The following is a 16,893-nucleotide window of genomic DNA, read 5'->3' on the forward strand; positions in this document are numbered from 1 at the left end:
ATCTATTGAGAGTCCATACAAATATGTCTGGACTTTCCTCTTATACTCCTGGTTACTGACACCTAATAACACGAGCACAGGGAATGTATCGTATTGTTTCTTTGTTGTTTTTCTCCAAATACCCTGCTTTCCTCCCACAGACCGAGGAGCTTGCTTGTTAAATTCGGATTAAATGATGAACTAACCATAGCTGTAGATGTCAGACAGATACAGTGCACAAATAAATGTTTGAATGAGTAGCTTTGTGGTCAATTAGACTGTTGAAGTGCAACATTATCATATTATTTGTGTTTGTGTTACTATCCTAAACAACCAGGAAACGGTTAGCTTAGCAGTGCGAAACGGGCAAGTCATTATGTCGCTTGTTTCAACAATATGGAACCCAGACAACAAAACCAGCTGATTTTGTCAAGTTTTTCCTGAGCTTTTATAATATTTTTTACACTTATATTATAACCTGTATGGTAGTAAACATCAGAGTGCTTGTATTCGATGAGAACTGGACAGGGCCAGCCAAGTGATTCCTTTGCTAAGCTGAAACTGCAAAGACACAAGAGTGTCTCTTTAACTCTTAACCGTTGATAAACATCATTCATTTATTTACAGATTTTACTGTAGGGGTGCATGGTGGAACAGCGGTTAACACTGTCACCTCTCAGTATAAGGGTTCAACCCTGCTGCCCACCTGGGCCTTTGTGTGCATGTTCTCCCTATGACATTAATCTGAGTGTCGTTCCTACTGTTTCAGCTTTGTGATAACATGCAAACTACCCATTGTACACCCTGCGTGTGCTGGAATAGGCTCCAGCCTTGAAAATGGATGGGTTTTATCGTACACTCATGACTGAAGTGAAGTGATCGTCAGGGGTAGACTGGATCTTCTGACAGGCCGCCCTGATGTCCTGCACGGTGGAGTGAAGGTCACTCAGCTCTGTTGTAATGGCCCTCTGGTTCACTGTCACAGGGAAATATTGGAGATGAGGTAACAAACCCATTGAAACTCAAAGGAAATATGCAAATCAAACTGTAACAACAGCATAAAATATGCAAAAGAAGCACACCTGATTCTACTGTATATTAACTATTAACTAAGAGCATTGTACCTTTAGCTGCCAGAGGCACTGTTGTGAGGTCTCTGGGAAAGCTGAGCAGCTCTGGGAAGTGTTGGCACAAAGACTTGGCCAAAATGTGGAGAAAGGTGGATTTCCCGTCGACTGTTTTGGTTGTGCTTAGCTAAGAGACAGAAGGAGAAGCGCATGAGCAACTAAACACTGAACTCGAGCTTACCGTGTTGAAGGCACAGACATCCGTGCTGTACCTCAGTTAGGAAGTTGATCTTAAAACTGGTCGTCCTGTTGCTCTTCGGCTGCCCGTTGTTCAGGTAATTTCCCATTGCAAGAACAAACTGTTGGTAAAGTAAAGCCGTAAGTATTCACTGCTAACACAGATATTCACAGATTTATTTTCATTTCGACTGCTCATTTCATACCTCCAGGATCTTGGCTAATTTCTTGCTGCTCCTGAGCTCCACTGAAGCCTTGTAGATGTAATCGTACGCGATCTTCATCTCCTCCGTCCTCTCCTGTAGGGTCGTTTTAAAGTAGAGGCTCCGCAGGCGAGTCTTATAATCAGGCACCATTAGCATCTGAAACACAGACAATGTTAAATCATTTAGTTTTACTCTTTAAAACATGTCTGATCATCTCTGACATTTTTCCCTCACAGTCACCTGGAAAATGAACTGGTCCGGCTCGCTCAGCTTGCCCGGGTCCTGATCAAACTGTTCGTACTGTTTCACCTCTTCTTCGTCTGGGGCATACAGCAGCAGCTGCTTGATGTGGGCCGGCTCCAGCCTGTCGGTGGTCATGTTCATCAACACCTGACGCAGCTCTTCGGGGGAGATTTTCAGATGGGCGATGAGGATGGCTGCAGGGAGGAGGAGGAGGGTGAGTAGGCGGGGGAAAATGTGGAGAATTTATGTACCAAAGAGGATCACTGTGTTCCCGCTCTGCTGACAAACCCTTCATCTGCGTGTCTTTCACTCACATTTATTACCATGTGTCTGTAACATGTAGCTCTGAAACCCAGAGTCACATCATAAACCCGCTAATTAACAGTGAATTAGCAGTGCCGTGACAGAAGACAGAAGTTGCTGTGCCAAAGAGTCCAATCTGGATAACTGCAGAGAAGCAAGGCATCATTTTTAGACTTTTCATTGTCTTGCTATATTGCTACACTGGCCTCTATTGTTACACTGACGTAAGATGACTCTTTGTAATTCTTTGATCAAATTTGGCCAAATCTGATCCACGATCTAAGAAGAACATAAATATACATGTCTTTTTCTTCTTGTAGAGACTCACTCTTTTTCCTTGTGAATGAAACATGAACGACCTGTTGGTACTGTTAGGTTTGCCGACTTCGTGACTTGCTTGCTGTGTAATTATATTGTCCTCAACGTTCCAGCGAATAGGTTCAAGCTACAAACCTATCAGGTACCAGTTAGCACAAAGCAAATCTAGAGAAAAATCAGTCAGAAGGTATAAGGAGAGAGCAATGATCTGTGGCCAAATCCATTTTCTTTAAGGGAGTTATCTCGCTGCTACTTCTGCAGTGCACTTGTTTTCACCTTCATTCCAACCAAGGGAGGTGAAATGGACTCATGATGGTTTATAACTGATATTCCTGAACTTTAACTCACTTGGATCATCCAGTGTTCCTTTAATTTACTTGAACAGTGTAACTGTATCCATTACGGTGGCTCTGAGAGGTCAAATGCAACTTAAAATGCAAGCAGGTAAAAAAAAATGCTGCAAAAGCACAGAGCACACATGGGAAGCTGAATAAGTAGTAGCAGAAGTTTAACAGCTGCAGAGTCAACTCTTGATTCTGTTCCATTATCCTTGTTATGCTAATATATATGTCTGAGTGCGCTCTCACCTGAACCCTGCCCTTCGATGCAGCGTTACTACTTCAGGCTAACATGTTTTTATCAGGTTAATCACTTTATCAGTTAATTTTCATCAAGTTTATCAGCTATATATTATCTTGTGGGCACAATGTGGATTTGATACCTTGTCTAAATAGTGTCTATAATTCCTCTTCCACATCAGTTACGCAGAAAATGTTTGGCCTTCGTTAAGTGATGTTCTTTGTCTTCTACTTGTGCAACGTTTTTGTAACTATAAAAGGTATTTTTGCTGCAGTCTCACATCCTTGATCCTCGACCCATGTGTCGTGTTTGTGTGGCACTCACAGGCATTGTAGGCTTTCTTATGAGACAGAATCTCCACCACGTCTTTCTTTTTTAAGTTCTCTGGCTGGAAGGCTGGCTCTGGAGGAGAGACTGATAATTTTAACAAACAGTGTAAGGATGCGTTCTCCTGGCACCAGGGGTCAATACGCAAACTAAGTCTAAGAGGCTGAACGTGGCGGGTTGGTGGGTTAATAACACACTCTGCCATTAGAGGCCAATAAAATGATTTTTAATCGGTAACAGCAAGTTGTGTGGTTTGTTTTTTACATAGGCAGATCTGTGTTATTACTGATAATCATGACAGAAAACAAGAGGGGGATATGGTGCCGTATGGAGAATGGATTTGAGGTGCAGGTGAATGAAGCAGCTCCAATGGAGAACATAACTGTGAAGGTACAAACACAACAGGCGACGTCAATAAAGACACACATATATTCAGATGCAATGCAAATGTATCGTTTTAGACACAAAGAGGTTAAGATGACTTGATGTGTATGAATTGATGAAGACGTGACAAAGTTACAAAATCACTCACTGGATCTGCGTTGAGTCCCAAAGTGCAGGTCCAGGTCTAAGTGCTTCACCATGTCGGTGAGCTTGTCATACTCTGAATCCTCCCCGAGCTAAACACAGACAAGGACACACTGTACTCTCCGAAGGCACAGTCAAACTCAGCTTTTTTAACTTATTTCTTTTATGGATGGTGTTCAGATTTTATTCATGTCTGATAGGAATATATGCTGGGATCAAAAAGGCTCAACGTTTTAACATCTAAAAGCAGATCAAGTCTGGCACAGCCTCTGTTTACAAAAACAACATTGTTGCCTTGATGACTCATCGGAGACACATAAGGAGGTTTTTCCAAATATGGATGGAGATATGTAGGAGTAGTGAGAAAACTCACAGTCCGAGTGGGTAGATTCACATGTTGTTTTCTTTTTTTACCGACAGAGCCATACATATACGTATCCGTACAGCCTCTAACCACAGGGTAATGCACGATAACTGGAGATCACCACTCACCTGACCCCATATTGTTCCCTCAGAGTTCTCCACCTGCTCCCAGCGGAGCCTCTTTACACTCATGTGGTTAACGTCTGAGGCTTGCTGGCCCGGCTTGGGCAGCGGAGGTGGGTCACAAGGAGGAGGTAATGGTGGAGGAGGTGGTGGTGGAGCCTTGAAGATGGAAAAACAGTTACTTAACACTTAAGCCATAGTGTTCTAGTTCAGCACAAAGACAGCAGTTCTCACTACTGAATCATATTCCCACTGTGCGCATGGACCTCACAAGTTTCTTGTATACTCTTTAGCAGTTGTAGACAAAGAAATTATTACTGCTATTATTAGTTATTTAGGGTATGGGTCTGTCGTGGAAAGCAACAGCAAAACCGGGGACAGAGCACGAGGTTAAGCTAGAAAGAGCATGGCAGGAAGTACTGGGGTTGAGATGGGTTGCAAAGTGGCTTACAGCACACTGTGGACAGGATAAAGAAGATTAAAACAAAATAAATAGATTTCCCACTCAGGTCTATAGGAGAATATCAGCTGAACTGTGTTGCAATGAGATCATGTGACCTATCGGGATGCTGTTCTCGAGTAATGAAGTCCAATTAAAATCTGGAATCATGTTAAATTCACGAACAGTGTTGGGGGAATTTGGGGTTTTGGTGGAAGAATACAGTCTCAGACTGGTCATGTAGTCCTTTTATTTCTCCTTATCCTCTGACGTCCCACAGGTCAAACCACACAGAGTCAAGGTTGGGCTACACTTAACATACTGAAGGCGTTAACTTTCAAATCAAGCCTCTTAAGTGGTTTTTGGCCTAATAGATCTTCTGTCATAAAAGGCACATTTGGGGATGAAATAGATTTTAAAAAGTTGATTATAGATCAGACGGTACATCAAATCCGAAACTGGCTGCTGGCAAACATGAGCGATGTTAAAAGGTTAAAATGGGGCAAATGATGCAGAATCTTGATTAGCACCAGAGTGTTTAAGTGCTAGTTTGCACCTCTGTTGCTAAGCGCTCTTGGTTGCAGCACTGATGGAGTGAACCTCTTTGTGTTTTCATTTTCTATTTCTGTGTGCTGATGTCTTATTTGTACTTCAAGTAACAAGACAAAAAACAAACAAACCACAAAGTGCAGATGTTACCTGTTTGGAGGTGTGGTGTTCCTGCCTTGTGGTTTCCAAGGTCTTCATGTGACTGGGGAGGGTGGAGTGAGAGGTTGGAGGCTGCGAGAGCAGCGAGGAGCCCGCGTGGCCCTGGCTTTGACATTGGGATGGGCTGTGCTCCTGGAGGGACGGCGGCAGTGGGCCCTGGTAGCTGTGTTGGTGGTGGAGCTGGTGGTGCCTCTGCAGGACGAGCTGGCTCGGCCTCAGCAGCTGCGGGGAGGGCTGCGGGGAGGGCTGGCGGATAGGCTGAGGCTGGCTGAACTGTCGTGGGAGGTAGGTGGGGCGGGAGCGCAAGGTTTTGGTGGAGGTCAGGGTTGTGTGGCCGAGGCGGGTGGTGGGTTGGAAGCGCTGGAGAGTCTTCTCATTTTCGTCTCTGCTCGGGTGCTTTTTGTGTAGGGGAGAGCGGCAGGACAGGATGGTCCTCGGAGGGGGTGGAGGAGGAGGGATGATGGGGTGGTGCGGTTGGAAGGGCATCCGGCTGCGGGGCACGTGCTCGGGTGAGAAGCGCACTGGTGGGAGAGGGTCGGTAAACGGAATGGGAGGGGGTATGAGAGCCTGCAAGGGCGGAGGAGGCGGGGGGCTTTGGGTGGGAGGTGGTGGGATCGGTTCGGATCCAGAGGAGTAGCAGGGAGAGGAGGCCTCGTCGCTGCTGCTGTGATCCTCACTGCCGCTGCTGAGCTGCCGGGGCATGAAGCCGATTTCCTGGTCCTCGTGGAAGCTCATCTGGAGGGAGGAGGAGTGCACCATCAGCCCCGAGAACCACCTTCACCTCCACATAGTCTAGTAAACGGCTAATAAACAGCTTCTACGTTTTAAAATCCAGTCTATTCAAGCTGATTAGGTTATTATTAGGTTCATTACGGCTTTGACGTTTGCTTGAAATGTTGTACTGAAACTTACTCCACTGCCTGTTTATATTTGAACAGAAAAAGCGACACGGGGTGCGATCAGAATGTTTTGGAACTCTGACAATTTATTTTAAAGAAAGGTTTTGTCTTTGTGCACCTCTGGACTACTTCTAATAGTGCTGCTTTTTACGTCCCATTCATCTGTGATTTCTATCTAGACCACAAACGTTGGCTAAAAGCCGACATCTGTGTCAGACTGACCCAGCTTTAATGTCCTGAACCATCTGTGCTGGTGAGAGGTGGGTGTCCGGCTACCACCAGCGAACCAAAAAGCAGTTTTCAGTACATAAAGTCCAAGCTTGCTCAGGAAGGTCAGACTGTTCACACAAACTTCTACTTCAGCTCCATGCAGATCTGGCTCCCTACAACTCTATCTTTTCCCCAGAAATAAAGTTAAAGTTAACTAGTTCACTAAAATCAATGCAGAGGTGCACGAAGATGCAATCTTGAAGGGGTGACTAGCCAAATTCAAGTTTGCTTGTTTAAAAAGGAGATTTTAATTTACAGGTGTAATCCCAAAATATATTTATCACACTTCATAGCAAGTTCAGAAATTCTGCTTTTTTTTTTTCTCTCTTTTTGACTTTTAGAATAGAAAATATCTACAAAATAACATCAAATCAAAGTGCTGATCTACAGAATTTAAAACCCATGCACTTAAATATCTCCAAACCTCTATATAAAAACTATGAAAATAACAATACAATATATTATAATATAACATAATGTGAATGGAAAAGAACCGTGACAATGCTATAAAAAGCCCAGTACTTATTCTAAATACAGATTACTAAACAGAAACATGTAGATAAAACTATGATATAACTGAGTATCGTTTTACTTACAGGCACAACTCTTCTTCTGAAACCATGACAACCACCTTGATATATCTGTTCGTGTGACACAAGTGTTCATTGTAGCGTACATTAGAGGTGCTCTAATGTAAACATGCAACACTACAACGTTAATACTTCTCTAAATGTTCAACTTGCTTACTGTTTATTAAGGAGCAAATGCACAAACAACAGATTTTCTCCTTATCATGCTAAATATATAAATCGAGATCACGGTGGTCTAACAGCTTGCACGCCGCAGCGGCGCACATTCTGTGCAACTGAGTCAGACAGGATGACATTTTCCCGTCTGGCCCAATCAATATTGTGGCAGTGAAAGTGAAAGTATGACCAGCATTAGCTTTTATTACAGCATTACTCGCACTCTGCATTGAAATTTAAACTCACTTGTAATTTAAAAGTAATGAATGTAGCAGCTTTAAATGTGAAATATAGACAATAATAATAATCCTGTGATGCATGACGCACGTTAATTGCAGGCACGGCTTCCAGTTATTCCTCTCACTGAACCAGCACCTACAAGAGTCTGAAGGTTTAATCAATGGAGATTTTATACTTGTAGAATGTAAACATTACAGAAGCTAGCTCCTTCTGCATAGGCTGCTGTAGGCTGAATAGTAAGTCACTCACTCTTAAGGTTAGGTCCATAAATTGTTAGACAAGTCTGGTTTAAAATCCACTGTGGGCTAGGGGTCAGGGCTCAACAATGAGAGCGTTCCACTTTTTCTGCTCCTGCTCCAAATAAAGGTAAAACACTTGTAGCATAGTTCTGCCTCTCACAGCTGGCAGCTCAGCGGTGGAATAACTGAAAATCACGTCTTAAGAAACAATAACGCCTGTTTTTCTTCCTCACCTCCTCGTAGTCGTTCTCCCCGGGCACGAAGTCATCCACCAGAGTGACCCGGTGGCCCAGCTGCTCGCTCAGGGAGTCCAGGAACTTGTCTGTGTCTCGGCTGCGTGGCGGCCGGGAGAAGGTGAACAGTTTTTTGCGGTGGGTCAGCACGTTGTGGCCGCTGTCTGAGTGATGAGGGGAGGCCGGGGGGCTCTCCAGACTGACATAAGGGTTGGAGTCTATGCTGCTTTGATGGTGGATTTCATACACGGGAGTGGGAAGAGGCTCCTTCCAAGACAGGGACAGGCCAGATTTACGATTACCTGTAGAGACGCACATTAAAAACGATGGCCTCGATTTATATTTAGGCCACCTTGACGTGAGGATCTTTCCTCTTAGTAAATATCTGACATTCTAGACCATGTAGTCACCAGGAGGATTATTTCTTCTGAGAGGTAACCATTGCAAAATAAATAAAAAAATAAACTGAAAGCTTGTGTGTTTGAGTGGTTGCCATGCCATGTTCACATCAGACTGGCAAAAAAATAGCATCACTTAGCAGCAATTCTGCTTGTTTGCCACCTATAAGGACACATCGTCCACCACAACCCCCCAAATCTCATCATGATGTAAACATGGCATCAGTCACGTGCCACCAAGGCCCAAAACTGATCGGCTTCTATCACTTTGCATGTCATTTTATCTGTTCATTATGCAAATATGGGACCCTGGTGGCTTAAAACAGCAAGATGAAAGCATGTATCTGAAAGCGTGTGGATGCGGTGAGTTTTTAGGAACCCAGAATACCTGTGAGGGTGGGGAGTGTGAGGGGAGAGAGAGGGCTCTCGGGCTCTGGTGAGGAGCCGCACTGCAGTGGAGGCACACTCTTTCCTGCGTACACGTTCTCCAGCTCCGTATACACACCTGTCATCTACAGATGAAGGCATGATCATCTCATTAGCACATTATTGCTGGGCACATTTTCTTTGAAGGTCTGCTGCTTATTAGTGTTTTAATTTTTTTTTTTTTTCGGTTAAGCTGCAGACTCACATCTGACCAATTATCAAAGTAATAGTAATGATCAGCAAACCTTCAAATCAAGTGAGACCAGAGAGCACAGAGATCATAGCTAGCGTTCCGTAAATGCCAGTCGCTGAGGAGCTAGGCGCGGGAAAGCTGCGGGTATACCTACATGATTGAGGTCAGGGGACTCGGGGAAGGAGGTTCCATCTCCTGACTGCCTCTCCTCCGGGCTCCCGGATTCATCGATATGAATTCCTAAAGCACAATAAAGCATGAACAGTGACACGTGTTCATCCACCATCCACCTCCAGCCTGGGAGGAGAGCGGATGAAGCAGAGCAGAACAGCGCAGAAGGAGCAAAAAAAGCTCAGGTCCCGCAACGGGGGTTAGCAATGGTAATGGAAAACTGGGGAAAAGTAAAGTACCTGAAGCCTGAAACAGCCAGGAAATAAACACTGTTTCAAACTGAGAGGTTGGGGAAGTTTTTAAAAGCAAACGGATGCTGAGAAATGGATGTAATGTATGACCTGGTGATGACTTTTTTTCTTTTTGTTAGTAGCAGTCCTATGTGAGCTCAAACACTTACACACATTCCCACCTGGGACTTGGCCACTGCAAATAAAGCCTCATTACTTATCTCTGATGAGACCTGGATCAATGGGAATTTAGGTAGCGGCGGGTGAATAGTACAGTAACTTCATCAGGAATCCCCATTTACGGTCTCATCATCGATTTCTCTTGTATGAGTTGTGTTATAACGATGGGAACACAGATTTAAATAAGCACACAGCTTATTAGCAATAACAACCCCATTTAAATCCCTCTTGCTTTACAGATTTCATTAAAGCGGCATTAACATTCTGTGTTGGTCACCTGGGGCAAACAACCTTGTTACGACACCATTTCAGTTCATCCAGCAGTGACGAAGCAACGTTCCCACTCAAGTCTCTCTTTTTTTGCCTCCCGAGGGAAAAAAATCTTCATCTTCATCAGCTAAATGTTCACCGGCTCTACCTTTAATTGCTAACTTTGTCTTCCAGCTGTCTTTGCGCTGTAGCCTACAGTGGCTTATTAAAGCTTTTACATCAAAGAAAGGTTGCCCGACGACAAGATAAATTGCTTAAAGTGGTTATATTGTAGCAGATGTGTTGCAGGAAGGAGCTCGAAGGCTTTTTAAAACCTTTGTATCAAACCCAGCTGAACAATTTCTGGAATTATAATGATTTTGTGCTAAAGGACAACAGGCTCTCATTGAACATGTTTATCCCGCTGGGACGTTGCCGTGCATAAGCATACCCATTCCTAGGTGAGTCCCGATGATGCAGTCATCAGAGCTCCTCTCTCGGGCGTTGTTGCGGTACGACGACCCCGTCACCCGCATGGAGCTGCTGCGCCGGTGGTGCTCTGGACCGTTGTCAGGCTCTAATAATGCTGCAAAACACACACACACACACACACACACACACACACACACACACACACACACACAGGGTCAGATTGGCTCTACTTTGCTATTTATATAAAAAGCACGATAAACATCGATAGTACATCATGATAAAAATCCAATTCAACTTCTCATTCGTTTCATGCCTCACCGTTGCTCTTGTAGCCAAGGAAACGAGACAGCTTGCCCTGGCAGCGCTCCTGTTCATCGTAGGTCAGCAGCTGGTAGATGAACTTCCAGATCAGCTGCTTGGCTGGAGTGTCCAACACTGGAAACACGTCCACGATCAGGGTGTCCACGTTCCTGCAAACACACGTGCTCCATATCCACTCACTGTCTTCTTTATATAATTCCTGCTCATGGCTGACTATCATTCAGTGCAAGGGTTTATTTGATATTCTTTGTACCATGTAAAGCTGAAAAAGAGACGCTGGGAGAGAGCAATGAAAAGGGTGGGAGGATAACAAAGATGTCACTTATGGTATGATTTATGTTGTTGGGTGTACGCTGTATGCATATAGAGTTGAATAACAGTGGTATTTTAATCCTGCTGCCTCACATGTTTGCATCATGTGCTGAGCTAATTCATCATCCCGTATCAGAACCTAACTTAAGCTGTAACTTCCTGCTTCCGCTGCTAACCCTTCATTTGCTCAATAATCCATGTCTTCTTTTGCTAACAGATTCCTCTGTAACCCTGTAACCCTCTGCTCCCTGTCCCTTTGCTCACTGACCTGTGCTGGAAGAATGTCTCTAAAGCTTTGCAGACACTGTATCTCTCCTGGATGGTCAGCAGGTGCTCCAGCTGCTGGCTGAAAGTCCGCCCGTGGACTTTGATGCTCGGTGGAAGAATCTCTGCAACCCACTGCAGAGAACTGAGACCAGGAGACCTGGACAGCATGTATGGAGGAAACCAAACATTAATTTTTCCATTCCTACTTACTGAACTAATCCTTCTCCTTCATTCAAAACTAATACACTGCTACAGGCTAGGTCTAGTGTCAGATTTTTGGTGTGCTAACCTAGAGCGTGGCAATGTGGTGGGGGCCAGACTAGAGGATTCATCTGGATCTGTTTGGTCTGAAGAAAAGTCAGATGGACCCTCCTCCACCACGAGAGTGGGCACTGCCCCGCTGCCCTGCAGCATAGACACCACCTTCTCATGGGAGCAGTTCCTAAAGCAAGGGGAACAAAAAGGAGAGACGATGGCTGTTAGCTGTATAATAGAAGGACTGAAGCAATGTGCACAAACCAGCAGAATCACTGTGTTATTATGTAATACTAAGATAAGTATTGAAATTGAAAAATTATGTAAGCAGACATACATAAAAACTACATTTAACAGGATTATATAATAAAAAATATTTTGTTTCAGTCTGCCCAGAAACACTGCTGCTGCTCTAAGACACCTTGCAAGCCACGAGAAGCTTCCCACACTTACTTCTATATTTTGGTACAATATGTGAGAGCATCTTGTTCTTTATGTGATGTACACAGACACTATGAATCCAAATATAAGCCCTGGTAATCACGTACTGCAAAGTTTTAACAAATACACGTTGTTGTTTTTTTACCTTAAAGGTATGAGGACTGCAAAAATAATTGTTTCCATCATTATAACAAATATATCATTTTCCACATTGTTGCAGACGCTTTGTAAACACTAGACTGTAACGTCCAAATCTCTTGTACTTTCTTTTCCTCCTTCTTGCTGGCGAGCACCTCCCACTGTTTTCCTGATCACCTCCTACGGCTGCAGCAGCATGTTATCAGGGAGAGCAGCGAAATTATACATTGCCAATCAAATGAGTACATCAAGCAGCCTGGGAGATGCGCTGTGACTCTTCTTTCACATGGTTATCAGGGTGACAGGATAAGTAGTGCTGTTTCCTCACATGGAAATACTGTCTGATGTATTGCTTGGTATAGTGTATTTGCTGAGCTCGCACATGTACAGTTCAAATTCAGATTTCTTATGTGCACTCCCACACTCACTCACGAGAAGGAGAAGGTCAAGAAGTTGTCAAGTCTACAGAAGAACTACAGTGACTCCCACGAGGAAAGTTCAGTTTACATAAAGGCTGTGATCACGTTCATCAGCCCATGCGCGCATAGGGCACCTGCACACGTGTCAAGGTATGTGAAGGAGCGCTTCATTCACATACCCCTCAGGATGGGCTGTAAGAACCCATTTTTCCTGGAGATGTAATTACTTGAAAATGTGGAGATCTGATTGTCAAATATCCAATAAAAAAGAGCTGAGTACTGTGCAAAAGTCTTGAACCACCAGTCATATTATCATATTTTGCTTAGAAAATGCGAATAGGTACATCATTTTGTTTGCACAGTTTTAATTAGCTTTAAAGTCAATATTTGGTATAACCACGTTTTTAATAAAATCCGACTTTACTTTTCGGTGCTCATTATTAGATCCCCTACTGCAGCTGACAGTCTCCACTGTGTTTTACAGATGGCTACAGACATTCACTCCAGCATCTTGCTTCTGACGTTCTCTACATACTGGCCAAAATCTGATCCAGACCTGTCAAATTTCATCACTCAGACCTGTTACCACTGCTTTTCAGACCAGTTCTTGTCTAATTTGGTATACTTCTGCATTTTCTCCCTGTTTCCCTTCCTTGAGAATGGCTTCTTGACAGCCACCTTTCTTATTATCTTATCTTATCTTATCTTATCTTTCCACTGAGAACCCTTCTGATTGGACATTATGTGTTTTTGTAACAGGCTGCTAGTAACAAAATATCTAAAGATACAATTTAAAATGGATTCTTTGCTTAGTGTAGACACAACACTGATTCATCCCTTCAGTTAGATGTTTTTTTTTAATGCTTGAATGACTCATAGGTCCGTGTTAAGTGGTTCAACATGAAAAAAGTCCCCAAGACCACAAAGAAAGTCTGGCTCATTGGCAGCAAAATATAAAGAATGAGGACTGACTCAAGGCTTTTGCTGAGGGCTGATAAAACGTGCTGGTGTAAAAAAAATGCTATCTTTGTGGGTTTTTCAAAACACTAAAAATTCTGCTCATATATAAAGATAACAGGCGAGATAGATAGTAACAGATATAGTTATGGTACACATCCCTGAACTAAATAATGACTCTATGAAAACACTGCTGTACGTCCTGACATTGAACTTAATGCCAGAATTTAGCCTGAAAACGGTCACTGTGTAACAAATTTAACAGTAACACCATCATTCGTGCTGTGAGTTGTAGAAATGAAAGATTTCCTGTAAGGTCTTGACTCGTCTTATCTTGTGTTGACTGATCAATAAAGTTAGTGCTGCTGTGCAATATATAAAAATGCAGGCAACTCCCTCAGAGTGGGGATACTCATATGGATCCTGCTGCTTTAGATCGTTTTATGAAACTCCAGGTAAATCAGAGGAAGAAATCCTGTAAACAGCTGAAAGCAATAAACACTGTTCTCTTACAGACAGCACTCAAGCATGTCTAGGGCTTTCTGTGTTTTCTTTGATATACATATGTTGATTTGCATCAAAGTAAAGAGTCTGATAACTAGACTTTAAATTGTGTGCCAAAAAAACTGTCTATTTAATGTGAGATTTGTTTGGGTAGTGATGAACAGTTACTAAAACCTATGGTCTTGCAGTGCACAGCTGAAGACACAGTCCACAAACTGTTTCTATGATGAAAATCTCATAAAATTCAGCACAGAAACTATGAGCGTCATGTGCTTGTGAAAATATCGAGGAGAATCTACGTCAGAAAAAAATCAGAAGGGTTATGTGTTTGTGATGGATTATCTGGCTCAGTGAGAGCTGTTTTTCAAACTGAGGCAGAATAAATGGCAGCAGATGGCTTCTGCTGGAGAAAGACAAGTGCTGATGTCTAAATATACTGTGTAAGGTCAAGAACTCGGGCAGCAGGGAAAGGCAAAATACTACAAACTACTACTGCTGCTAACAATAATTTCCATTAAAGACAAACCTCATGTCCAGTCCATTGAGAAAGAGGATACGGTCGCCTGTTTTCAGTCCACATTCCTCGGCAGGACTATCTGAGAGGTCGACAAAGATGGCAGAAAATCAAACATCAATCAGAGACTGAAAAAAACCCCTGAAACCAATCCTTCCAGCTAACGAGGTGCACAGAACAGACGGGCACAACGGGGGGAGAGATGGTGACTAATGTGATGCTGTCAATCTGTGTATGAGAGCCAACAAAGCCCATCAACAAACAAGATGAGCTCCATGCTAAATCTTATTACGTAAGGAAACAGTGCTGTCAAAACAATCCCTGGCAGAATAAGTTCTGACTGGACTGTACCCATCGCCTCCTCATCTGTCAGCACACTGCGGATGAGGAGCTGTCATGTCATTTGTTTTTTTTTTCTTGTTCTTTTGGATGCAGTAAAGTCTTAATGGGGAAACGGGGTTGTGGCTTCCGGGCTATCGGCAAAGAATCTGTGGTCAGATCACGATGAGAACTATGCCACCCACCTCCACAAGGGCCCACTGAGTCAGTCCGCTCTGGCTGTTTCAGCACATGTTGGTGGGGGATGATGGTGGGCGGGAGCAGTGCCGTCATCGTCAAACACACACACAACGCACACGCACACCGCCTTCCTCACCAAGGAACCTGGCAAATTCCCTCAGCAGTAGCTTCACAGCCTCCTTGTCTGCTAGTTTTGCTTCAAAAAGCAATAACTGTGAATTAAATAACCTTTTACTGCGGGAAACTTAAGAAAGTAATTATGAATATTTCACATAAGCTCTAAGTGGAAATTAGATTTAAAAGCTAGCTTTAATAAAACAAGCAAAAACCACCTGTGAGAGTCGTTCAGCCTTATAGTCACCCTATATGTTGATGCAAGTCTATAAAGGAAAAACATATTAAACCACGGCTGCTTGTAGAAATAGTCGACAATAAGAAAAAGAACAAATGGGAAATCAGCCTAATTGCATGTTTGGCCAGAGTTAGACAAGGAGATCAACAGCTAGGCTGGCTAGATTGCTATCAGGCATTTAACTGCCCACAAAACCCCAAGCTGACAGCTCTGTGCAATGACAATAAAGAGTTATCTTATCTTATCTTATCTTATCTAAGATGACGTTTTCTGCATGGCTTAAATATTAACGATGAAACCTGTTGGTAAGTAAGCTCTAGAAGAGATGATTACCACAGCAAGCTGTTTTGTCTTGTCCTCAGTCCCAGAAGCATTTGAGTGCCCTTCATTGTAAGTATATGACACTAATATATTTGCAGTATGACTTGATGTACAAAGGATTTACTCCTCCACCCTATGACCAGTTAAACTGCACAGGAAGAGCAATAAACAGAATATAAAGTACATCTGTGCGGCACTGACTGACCACAGGTGTACCTGCTGCCGCACAGCACAGCCTGTTAGCATTTCACTAGTGAGTCAGATAAGTCCACTTCCGACAACACTCACAGTCTCTCACACACACAAACGCCTCCTGATCACCTTCGGCCCCGAGCGGCTGGCACCACAACAGCCTCACCCGCGTAAAATACATCTGCCCCCCTCACCGCCCACAACGCAGAACGGCGCACGAGTGAAAAGCCGCCACACAAAGAGAGGAGGCGTCAGTCAGGACTGCACTGTACTTGGTTTCATTATAGAAGCAGTACCTGGGATGACGGAGTCGATGCAGACGGGAGCGTGACCCCGCAGCGTGAAGCCAAAGTTCTTCTTCCCCCTGTAGACACGGACGATCCTGAGGAAGGGATGCAGGCAGGAAGTGAGATGAGCAGTTCATTCATTCGGATTTAGAGCTCTCTGAAAAACCTTCGTGACTAAATGTTTCTAACAACGAAAAGCTTTGTGCCTGTCTACTGGCCTTCAACTTTCAAAGAGGGTGACACAAACTCTACATGAAGCAGAGCGCATTCATGGCATTTATGTCCAAAGCATTTTTCCTTTGTTCTGAACACTTTCAGCCGACGCTCTCTGCTGAATCACATTTTCGAATTTCTTGTGTTTGCGTCAATCCATCCTCCAAAAGCAGCACCTTTAACCGACTTAAAAACTTTCAATTTGAGCAGTAACCAAAACCTGTAATTTATTTTTTGGGCTTTTTTGATTCCCTCATCACCCATTTAGCCAAAATCTGAACAGTCTAAAACGCAAACAAAGGAAGAAAAAGCTGGAAGTGGAAAATGTGTGGAATTTGTAAAAGTGATCAGTCAAACAAAATCGGACGAGCGAGTTCTCAGTGTTGCTCGTGACGTCATTTAACAGCATTGATGGCTGTGAATGAATGAATGGGAAGCCCAGCTGTCCCTGGAGTGAGCACTCACTCGCTGTTGTTTACAATCCTGCCTGCGCTTCGTTTTTGCTTTTGTCACTTCCTGTAAGTGGGAGTCTGAACAAGCACAGACGTGACCCTC

General features: G+C 43.6%; 1 protein-coding gene across 5 annotated transcripts in view; it reads right to left on the reverse strand.

Annotated features, from left to right (window-relative positions):
* grid2ipb (glutamate receptor, ionotropic, delta 2 (Grid2) interacting protein, b) overlaps window positions 1–16,893 on the reverse strand; it is a 39,800-nt gene that overhangs the window by 3,475 nt on the left and 19,432 nt on the right. For 2 of the 5 annotated variants that reach the window (XM_086303022.1, XM_086303025.1), the window contains exons 6-24: window positions 16,135–16,220; window positions 14,467–14,536; window positions 11,516–11,668; window positions 11,228–11,383; window positions 10,645–10,796; window positions 10,346–10,480; window positions 9,219–9,304; window positions 8,834–8,957; window positions 8,048–8,349; window positions 7,186–7,230; window positions 5,412–6,155; window positions 4,280–4,432; window positions 3,792–3,879; window positions 3,257–3,346; window positions 1,730–1,926; window positions 1,490–1,645; window positions 1,319–1,405; window positions 1,104–1,233; window positions 837–955 (exon numbers count right to left, since the gene is read on the reverse strand). In XM_086303022.1, coding sequence (XP_086159148.1) covers window positions 837–955; window positions 1,104–1,233; window positions 1,319–1,405; window positions 1,490–1,645; window positions 1,730–1,926; window positions 3,257–3,346; window positions 3,792–3,879; window positions 4,280–4,432; window positions 5,412–6,155; window positions 7,186–7,230; window positions 8,048–8,349; window positions 8,834–8,957; window positions 9,219–9,304; window positions 10,346–10,480; window positions 10,645–10,796; window positions 11,228–11,383; window positions 11,516–11,668; window positions 14,467–14,536; window positions 16,135–16,220 — 3,073 coding nt within the window. The remainder of the gene's footprint in view (window positions 1–836; window positions 956–1,103; window positions 1,234–1,318; window positions 1,406–1,489; window positions 1,646–1,729; window positions 1,927–3,256; window positions 3,347–3,791; window positions 3,880–4,279; window positions 4,433–5,411; window positions 6,156–7,185; window positions 7,231–8,047; window positions 8,350–8,833; window positions 8,958–9,218; window positions 9,305–10,345; window positions 10,481–10,644; window positions 10,797–11,227; window positions 11,384–11,515; window positions 11,669–14,466; window positions 14,537–16,134; window positions 16,221–16,893) is intronic. The other 3 variants (XM_086303023.1, XM_086303026.1, XM_086303024.1) reach the window with 3 other exon arrangements.

The sequence above is a fragment of the Aulonocara sp. 'chitande type north' Nkhata Bay genome, linkage group LG8, assembly GCF_057382095.1.
Source record: "Aulonocara sp. 'chitande type north' Nkhata Bay isolate Kocher_YH1m ecotype deep benthic linkage group LG8, A_spYH_male_GT1.1, whole genome shotgun sequence".
NCBI classification, from domain to species: domain Eukaryota; kingdom Metazoa; phylum Chordata; class Actinopteri; order Cichliformes; family Cichlidae; genus Aulonocara; species Aulonocara sp. 'chitande type north' Nkhata Bay.